Below are 9,282 nucleotides of genomic sequence, written 5' to 3'. Positions count from 1 at the left end.
AGTACCGGTACCAAGTCTCGTAGGGCCGCCCCGACCTGGTCCAGGCCCCGCTACACTGCAGCTGCCCCCTTCTCGCCGTCCGCTATAACCCTTGTTAATCCTTGTCTGGAAACCCGGGCTTGGGCCTCCTGCTCCTGGGCCATTTTACTCTCTTCCAACCTTCTGTCGACCTTGTTTTCTGCAGTTTACATACGCATTTTGGTCTTTTGTTTGTCCAACACAGCAGCCGTTGTTTGTTTGCCAGTTGCTCATCTCGTCTCCTTTTCCATCCAAAAGCATAGAATCCTCGATCGTCACTCGCTCGACCTCTGCCGCTTACAAGCGTTTCGCTCCAGACCAACTGAGATAATCCCTGGAATCCTCCTAGCCTGCATCCACAATGAGTGTGAGTGTTTCACCCCGACTCTCCTACGGCTGCCGTTTCAACACGAGCGTCCGAGCAGACGACAAGAAAACCATCTGCTCTCGCCTCCAATTCCTCTCCTCTTCCTGCTTCTCCCCTCCAGATTCACATGCATTACCATATCCATATCCATATCCTTTTATGATACCTCGAATAGCTCGCTAACAACAATGGCACAACAGTACGGGTCAGTAGCATCGATGCTTGCTGGATGCAATATGCCTGCAATGCCCCTCAAATCCACATCCGCATTCCTGTCACTAACAGCAGTCTCTCAACAGATACGGCGGGAAGCAAAACCCGTACGACCAACGGGACGACAACAACTACAGCGGTGGTGGCTATGACCAGGGCGGCTATGACACTCCCCCTCCCGGCTATAATAATACCCCCTATGGCGCTGGTGGCCGTGGTTACGACCAGGCTGGAGGTATGAGACACCATATACTCGTATACATCGTTCCACCATGGACAATTCAGAAGCTTACAGTCAATTTGCAGCCACAGCAGTCGAGATGGCTCCTCTGACACAAAACGCCGGCGGCATGGCCCGCGAAGACCCCAACGCGATTCGCAACGAGTGCCGTGACATCGGCAACGAAATCGGCCAAGTCGAAGCTAGCCTGGAACAGATCAAGCAGATGCAAACCCGAGTCCTCAATGACACCGACACCTCCTCGACCAGCAATTCTAACCGCCAATTGGATGCCCTCACCACCGAGACCACGACTCACTATCGTGCCCTTGTCGAACGTGTGCGCCAAGTCAAGTCCAAGCCTGAAGGTCAAAGTGCTGCGAACAGAGAGCATGTGAGCCGAGTCGATCGACGGCTCAAGGACGTCATCACCAAGTACCAGGGTGTCGAGTCGGAATTCCAGGCTGCCGTCAAGCAACAGATGAGCCGCCAATATCGCATTGTCCGCCCCGACGCTACAGAGGAGGAGGTCCAGGCCGCCGTCAACGATGCTGGCAGTGGCCAAATCTTCAGCCAAGCCATGATGCAGAGCGACAGACAGGGCAAGGCTCGTGCGGCACTCAGCGCTGTTCAGGACCGCCACAAGGAGCTGCTCAAGATTGAGCAGCAGATGACGGAGCTGTTCCAGCTCATGCAGGATCTTGATACCCTGGTCGTCCAGCAGGATGCCACCATTGTGCAGATTGAGCAGAAGGGTGAGGAGGTTGTCGAGAACCTCGACAAGGGCAATGAGGAGATTGCCGTGGCTGTCACAACTGCCAGGGCTACCAGGAAGAAGAAGTGGATTTGCCTCGGTATTGTTGGTATGTTGATCTCGATTCTGCCGTTGGTGCTGGAATTCAGAGCTAACCTGTATAGTTGCCATTATTGCCATTGTCGTCATCATCGTCCTCATTTACGTCTTCGTTATCCGAGGAAACAACAACAACAAGAAGCGATCTCTGCTCGAGGGAGTGGCAATGCCAGCGGTTCGTCTCGGCGCCCGTATCCCCGCCGTGGACGATGCTCTGGCCCTGAGACTTGGCCGCATAGCCCACGGAAGACCTCACATGCCCGTCGCACCCCCACTGAACTGAATAAGAGCAACGAAGTGAAATCGAAGGAAAGGGGAAAAGAGAGAAGGAGGTATAAAAGGGAACGCGTGCACACGTTTTGACTCCATTTTTCATTGAAAGACATTGTATAAAAAGTAGCTATCGACATGTGGCAAGGACATATGCCTATATTTCTTTTGTTTACGCCTTTGGATCTCGGGCACCACGCAAAAGGCTACAGCATTCCGATGGCTGTTTTGAAAAGGGAATGAGCCTTTGATTTTGTTTTTCTTATGTCGTCGAAGAACGGGAGATGGCCGATTGGATTGATTGATTGTGTTTTAGATGCCCTATGCGATTGTTTTCGTCTGCTGCTGTTTTCTCTTTTTATCAAGGCAGATTTAGTTTTTTTGGAGTTTAGCATTTGAGGCGCTCAGCAGAGAGTTTTTTCTTTTAGTCAAATTTTAATCAAAATATTCTCATTCTTGCGCGCACATTTCTTTTGATCGTATGTATCGACTTGGATGATGGAATGTATGGATTTAGGTGAAAACAATCAATGATAACATATGGTATATGGTCAGAACTTGATGATTTAGTTCAAGGTGAAAACAATCACTAATTAGACATATGATATGGTAGAACTCGATAGTAGTAGTAGTATATTGGTCCTAGGTAGTATTATTATCCGATAGCTCTGTAAATCAAGTGCTCAGCGAAAATCACCGTGATCTGACAAGATATCTATCTTTCAGCTCAAGAAAGAGAAGAGAGAAGTGAAGAAAGAAGCAAAACTCCGGGTTAAATAGAAATAGAAAAAAAGAGCCAAATCTAAGCCCGATTGTAGGCGACTGTACGCCAAGCGATGCTTTCCAAGTGTGTCTTGAGAGTGCTGGTATTGTGAAGAAAAGTCTGAGTAGTGTAAAAATTGGGCGAGATTGTCGTCGTTGAATGCTGTCGTTTGCGAGCAGTGGTGTCAAGAAGTAGTAGATATTGGGTGCAGAGGGAGTTAAAGAGTCAGGACTGGGTTGCCATCAGATGGCAATATCCACGCGTCGTCTAGTCGAGGGGGTTTAATCATGGATCCTCTTGACGTCCCTCTCATCCATCCTGTCCTTCTGGCACACTCCTCTCACCGGCATCGTCATGCATTGCTGCCGCATCCTCGCCTTGGTCAGGATGCTGCTGCACCCTCCCTTCATTCAGCCTACTCATCGCTTCTCTCCTCCTCTCGCCCTCGTCAACGACCTTCTTGAGCACACCCATGCGACGCTTAAACTCCTCGGTAAGCTGGTCGACGTTTTCCCGGCCGACAATACCGCTGCCCGAGCTAGGGAGGCTATTGGGCCTCGAGGCAACAGCTTCGCGCTCTACGCCTTCAACACGAAGCACGACCGACTTTGACCCAGCCTCGGCGTCATTGCCCTCGCTGCCGCTACCGTGTTGCTGGAGGGAGAGCTGCGAGGCTGTGATGGCGAAGTCGGGGGTGAGGCTGGAAGCCCAGGAGACGGTCCATTTGCCGTTGGGGGCCGCAGGGGGAGCGAGGTCGACGACGAGGGCGCGGTGCAAAGGGTCGGTTTGCGGGGCGGTGAGGACGGCAGAGGCGTCGTCGTCGCTGAAGAGGTAGTGGACGCGAGGGTGGACGGTGGTGTTTGTGGTGTTGTTGGTCAGGAGGGTGAAGATGGGCTCGAAGGGCGGGAGGTCGGCGTCGGCGTCGGCGTCGTGGGCGCCGTCGATGTTGTCGGCATTGTGATTGTGGTTGTCATCGCTGCCGTCGACGAGGCCGCTGTTGCTGTCGACGCCGTGATTGTGATTGTGGTGATGCTGCTGCTCGTACTCGGGGGATTCCGCGGGCCGGGCTGCCAAGGCTGCTTCTGGCCGTTGAGGCTGGGTCTGCGATGCTGATGAGGACGGAGATGGATCGTTAAACGCGGTTAGCGGAGCGGGCGGCTCCGCGCAAGACACGTCCCTATCTGGGCCGGACATGGCGATGGGACTGGACGGGGACGCAGAGGGAGGACGACAGACGCGGCATCTTCAAGCCCGTCTGGAGGGTTTTGCTGTCCGTCAGCCTGCTGAGCTGCGCTGCGCCGGTTGGCTTCGTTTTGGTGTCTGGTTTGGCTTTGAGGCTGCGCGGCTACCGGAAGCGTCCAGGTACCTTGGCGCTACCTGGCATGGCAGGATACCGCCCTGTGTGGCGCCTGTATAGCTGTCGTATAGCTGCTCGTTTAGCACCTGCACAGCACCCGTGTTAGTGAATGCAGCCTGTAGGTGGCGCTTGTTTCGCTGTGGCCTGAGGTCTCGTGCTGTAAGGTATGTGCAGTAACGGAACAAACTTGACAGCACAGCACAGCACCAGCTCAAGGCTCCGTTATTCTCTGCAAGATGACGCGCACTCGTAGACGCAGGACACGGCCCAGGCATTCCCACATATCTTATCACCACGTGAGCCGCATGCATGCAAGCATCATATGGCATATTCCCAGCGACGCCAAGCAACCAGCAGCCAAAAGCTCACATCATTCTTCCCAATCCCCATCCAGCAGCTCCCAGCGAAATCTCCATCGTCGGGCAGGACTCGGACTCTGGCACCAAATCAACTTCGGTCCAGAATTGCTAGGCCTGCGTTGTGCGTATACGAAGTCCCCGTGCGGTAAACTTCGTACGTAACCTCTGCTGCCATTGGAAGCTGCTGCACTCGACTCGTGAATCCATTTTGCTAGCGTTGAGGCTAATACCTGTCCTAAAGCCATTGGGCTTATGCGGAGCACGCCATGGACTGTCTCTTTGAGTATACTTCGCACATGGCCGCTTGACTGACTGCTGTCCTCTTGGTTGCATGACGCGGGATTAGTCGTCGTCAAAGCTGCCAGGTACTGCTGCGAGCACCAACGACAAATGCGTTAGTATCATGTCTGGATGCTACTTTTTGCGACCAAGGCGTGGGGACGAGTTCTTTCTTCTCAGAGGCCAGCTTCCACCACTCTGCAGCTCTCGTCGGCGGTAGCGGCATCGAAATGGGCGGGACGGAGCGACGACTTTGAGGTTGATTTTCATCTAGCACCGTGGAAGCTTGTGAATAGCACCGACCTTAACTGAGTTCCACCAATTCCCAACAGCCAACATGTCGCCCAAGAGCCCGAACTCGGCGACAGCCGCTCCGCTCAAGTGCGTCCCGACTTTAATTCACCAAACCGTCACCGATCCTGGCTGTCCAGTTCCCAAGACGAGCCAGTCAAGAATCCCGGGCCCGGTTTTCTGTACCGTAAGAAGCTCCACGATGGGGGCTCCAATTTCCAGATGCAGACCCAGACGCTTCTACCCCAGTTGGGTGTTCCGACTTGAAACGCACCACATGCTGAGTGACGTTTTTTTCTGCCCGGCGCGCCACAAAAATTTCCTCCTTGATGCTCCGGCGTGCCTTTTTCCAATGCAGCTGCCATAACGACGCTATGAATAGCCATGGGGTCCGTCTGTAGCCGTCAAATGGCGGAGTCTTTGCGAAGAAAGCATTGGGTAAATTCAATCTGGCAGCGTGGGGATGGAGGGGGGAGGATGAGGTGAGAGAGAAAGGTAAGAAATCGTTGAAATATGCCCCAAAACTGTAATCAAAACAAAAGAATGAAACGCCTGCTCCCCGTCTATTTTAAGTCTATAAAGGGATATCATCAGAAGATGTTGGTTGTTTTCCTCTCCAGTGTGCGCACCAATGGAATCTGCGCATCTCCTTCTATTTTCCTTTTTATTTTTTCCCACCTTCTCTTTCTTGCTCTGCCTAAGAGAAAGAGCCAGTACCCAAGAAAGGAAAAAAAGAATATCCTTCACCGCGGTATGGAACAGTAGTTGAAGAGAAAAGACGGAACGCTTCCTTCCTTGGTTCTTCTTGCGACGACGTCCGAGTCATGCTACAGCTTGGACAAGCCAAGCCCCCCCTCCTCCGATTTGCTTTCTGTCTAGCAGAGGCGGTAAGGTGAAGGGCGCAAGGTCCGTGGGCGTAAGCGTAAAGAGAATCTATATGCATTAGATTGAGAAAAAAATCAAAAAAGACGTCATAATCATCAAGTTGAAGCACTGCCTCAAGAGGTATGCAGAGCGCGGAAACCCGCCGCGATCAGGCTTCTTGCTTGATCTCGAGAATCCGCCGGTCCGTTCCAGTAAAAGAGCCCCTGTAATGTTAAAAAGGCTTGAGCGTTAGCAAAGTTCCCTTTTGCCGTCTCACAAAGATTGGATGAAGATGAGCTCCACAGACCCCTAATCCCTTTTGCTTGCAAAATTCCGCCTTGACCTTGACCGTCTCGGGGTTGTCGTAGGTGACAAAGCCCCCATCGCCACCAACGCATTGGGCCGCAATATAGCGCCTATCCACAATCTCTTTGCATCCCTTCCGTGGCAGCTCGCTGTACTCGAAGGTGCCCTCTTGGCCGCCTACGCCGTTGAAATCTTGTCCGGGTCCGTTTGCCTTCAGGAAGCTTCGTCCGTACGTAGGGATGCCGAGCAGGATGCTCTTTGGGGGGAATCCTTGTGCCATCAGGTGTGCCACGCCGGACGATGCTGACGGCTCGTCCTTGTTCATGGTATACAATTGTGCGTGATGGCCGCTCTTGGACGTCCATGTGCCGAAGAAATCATATGCCACCAGATTGATGTAGTCAAGGTACTCGGCTGCCGTCTTTAGATCGATGAGGTCGAGCACCTCCTTCGCCGCAGGGAGGACAGCTGTTAAGATGAAGCGGTCATCAGGAAGGTGAATCCGGACTGCTGCCAATAGGGCCAGGAAGTCGTGGCCATGTTTGGCCTCGGACGGGAACTCCCAAGCAACTATTCCGGCCAATGTGCGGTTAGTTGTGGACTTGCATATGCGTGTGTGCGTGTGAATTGATGATGACGGCTGTGCCTCTTGTATCATCAATCCCCCGGATGTTTTTTCATACTCACTATCAATACCATCAAGGCCGGAAGCTTCAACAAGGCCAAGGCAAGACCTGGCGAAGTTGTCCCTGAGCAGAGTGCTGGACGCAACAACGGGGAATACCTCGGACGCAGTGCTGCCACCAATAGATAAGACGACCTGCAGGTGAGGGTGCCTCTGCTTGAGATGCATCAAGGATCCCAAGCCACCCTGAACGCCATCCACTGGCGCTCTTGCATCGGCCCACTCATCGCCAAGCTGGGCCACACGTCACAAAAGTCAGCCAGCCGTGCAACATATGCAGGTGAAATCTTCTCAACTTATCCCGAAACAAGAGCACGGGAAGAAAGCCACTTTGGCAATGGTGGCTTCCGGGCAATTTCATCAGGACTCACAAACACACTGCCGTCCGCAGTCACACTGGCATAAGCATAATACACGTGGTTGATGCAGCCGTAATTGAGCATTCCGGGCGAATCACCTTGGTATATTCTGCTGCTAGGGAAATAGACTGCATTGGTGTACATGACTCTGGCCACACTGGTGGCCATTCGTGACTTGCGTGACACGGCGCTCATGTTGCTGTCGGTTTACGGCCAGACGAGCCGGAGGAGAACGGCGGTGACGGAGGAGAACGGCGACTTGAGGAATGGGCCGTGGCCGTGGATGGACGGGGTCATCAATTGGCCGCCGAGTCTGAAGCATAGAGAAGCGGCAAGGGATGGCTTCGGGGGTTTGAGAGGGGGGGAAGACACAGAGGGCAGCAGCATGGGACAGTTTTGTAGTTAATCGGCAACATTGTGAAGATCCAACTTCAAAAGCCCTGCCGGAGACGTACTACTCGGGACGGGGCTAGCTCCGGAAGGCCAAAGGACCAAGACAGCAACTCAGGTTAGGCATCAAGGGGGTGGGCGGCCTTGCTGGGGCTCAATGCCGGCGTGTCGTGTGTTTTCTTGGGGGCATGATTGCCAAACGCCATTCACACGCGGCGTGGTACGGAGCGCTCACTCATACGAGCATACACCGATATGGAAGAGGGAGTCAAAACCCTAGGCCGAGCAAAAGACCAAGCGGTCCGGGTGGTGGGACGGGCAACAGTCGAATGGCAGGTCGCGGTGGAGACCGGGGGGCTTTGAAAATGTCTTGGGCACTGAACACAGAGATGGGACACAGGAAGAATGCAAATTACGCACAGAAAAAAAAAGAGATGAGGGTCCGAGGAAAGCCCTCGGACTGGCCAGAGGCCAGGGACAGACGAGGCCATCCACGATGCATGACATAATTGCGGGGAGCCCAACTGCTGACTTGCGTGGGAAGAGGAGAATGACATGTACAGGAGTATAGAGAGAGAGGCAGTGACAGCATGCGTGGGATGTTCCAGATCCGAGGATAGTTGTTGGCCGCTGGTTGACTTGAGCCGCCTCGGACGGGGCCGTCCTTGAGTTCTGCTTGAGCGTATATAAGGCGGATGCTCGGTGAATGCGGTTTCCCTACGTATGCTAGATAAAACCGTCCTCGTCCTTGTCGTTTGCCCATGTCCAGTCGTTGGCAGAGGTGACTGGGCTGTCGGCGATCAGAATCGAGTGGAGGGGGGAGATGATGACCCCGTTGGGAGGGCTAGACACGATGGGAGGCTGGATAGCTTGACGGATGAGGTGGACATTCACCAAAAGACCCGTTCATCCTAAACCAGATCCCGCTACCGCTCTTTTTGCCAGTAACTGTAACGGCCACAGCCAATTCCCTTTCTCGAAGTTGGTCGTATTCCCATTGCCGATTTTTTCTCTCCCAATCTCTCTCTCTCCTCTTCGTTCTTCTTCCTCTCCTCTAGGATTCCTTCTGACTGCTGCCGCACGGACTCTGGGTCCTAAAATTGGGCCGCTTCCACCCATGTTTATCATCTCTTTGGACAGGATTCGTGTCTTCGCAGAAAACTCTTAAGCGCCGTGGCTACATCGCATCCCGTGGACGGCAGGACGCGACCCGTCTTTGCCTTTTTCTTGACCGCCAGCTTTTTCCCTTCCCTGCTTCGTCATATTTGATTGAATGTTCAGATTGGCGGCTGTGAAATGAGCGACAGGCTAATGCGATACTAGCCCGACGCCTTGACGGCAGCTCTCCAATCAGCCCCCGACGTCGACAAGGCGAGACAGCGTTTCGGCGGTGGTGAGGCATCCCTGACCGGCTTCTTTGACCGAGACACACGCTGCAAGTCACACCAAATCACGTCAGATTCGCCTCGTGGATATGCGTCAACGGTGAGACAAGGGCGCTTTGAGGCGGAGAGACCGAAATGACCGTGGAGTTACTCCATCGCGACCAACATCGCCATCACCTTCGGACAAGTTGCGAAGGGAAAAAGACAAAACAGGGCGTGCCCTGTCGAATCGTTGCTAAACGGGCGTTTTGCCCAACGGCAAGACCTGACAAGCGGCAGCGCTGCGGAATGTTGACTGTGAGA

General features: G+C 53.5%; 3 protein-coding genes across 3 annotated transcripts; 1 reads left to right on the top strand and 2 right to left on the bottom strand.

The window, feature by feature from the left end:
• Positions 1 to 573: 573 nt before the first annotated feature.
• M431DRAFT_493845 (hypothetical protein) lies at positions 574 to 1,954 on the top strand (the record flags this gene model as incomplete). The annotated part of the gene is made up of 4 exons (XM_024917164.1): positions 574 to 590; positions 685 to 833; positions 905 to 1,681; positions 1,737 to 1,954. 4 exons carry the CDS (start codon positions 574 to 576, stop codon positions 1,952 to 1,954), a joined length of 1,161 nt encoding a protein of 386 aa, XP_024775084.1.
• A 1,059-nt stretch (positions 1,955 to 3,013) lies between these two features.
• Positions 3,014 to 3,898, bottom strand: M431DRAFT_82260 (hypothetical protein; the record flags this gene model as incomplete). Its single annotated transcript, XM_024923142.1, has 1 exon — positions 3,014 to 3,898. One exon carries the CDS (start codon positions 3,896 to 3,898, stop codon positions 3,014 to 3,016), a length of 885 nt encoding a protein of 294 aa, XP_024775083.1.
• Positions 3,899 to 5,682: 1,784 nt separating this feature from the next.
• On the bottom strand, positions 5,683 to 7,599 carry M431DRAFT_400368 (glycoside hydrolase family 18 protein). Its single transcript, XM_024914865.1, has 4 exons — positions 7,217 to 7,599; positions 6,848 to 7,079; positions 6,162 to 6,730; positions 5,683 to 6,078 (listed from the first exon to the last, which is right to left on the bottom strand). Exons 1-4 carry the CDS (start codon positions 7,397 to 7,399, stop codon positions 5,989 to 5,991), a joined length of 1,074 nt encoding a protein of 357 aa, XP_024775082.1. The 5' UTR covers positions 7,400 to 7,599; the 3' UTR covers positions 5,683 to 5,988.
• Positions 7,600 to 9,282: the final 1,683 nt, after the last annotated feature.

This window comes from Trichoderma harzianum (genome assembly GCF_003025095.1).
Source record: "Trichoderma harzianum CBS 226.95 unplaced genomic scaffold M431scaffold_5, whole genome shotgun sequence".
In the NCBI taxonomy this organism is placed as follows: Eukaryota; Fungi; Ascomycota; class Sordariomycetes; order Hypocreales; family Hypocreaceae; genus Trichoderma; species Trichoderma harzianum.
Note: the sequence above shows the minus strand (reverse complement) of the source record. Positions and strands in the feature narration are given on the sequence as shown.

Excerpts from the sequence above, each read along its gene's own strand:
- M431DRAFT_400368 (XM_024914865.1), bottom strand. The coding sequence starts at position 7,399 with ATGAGCGCCGTGTCACGCAAGTCACGAATGGCCACCAGTGTGGCCAGA. Across the intron at positions 7,080-7,216 it reads CTGCGGACGGCAGTGTGTTT|CTTGGCGATGAGTGGGCCGA; the intron begins GTGAGTCCTGAT and ends CGTGTGGCCCAG. Across the intron at positions 6,731-6,847 it reads CGGCCTTGATGGTATTGATA|TTGCTTGGGAGTTCCCGTCC; the intron begins GTGAGTATGAAA and ends TGGCCGGAATAG.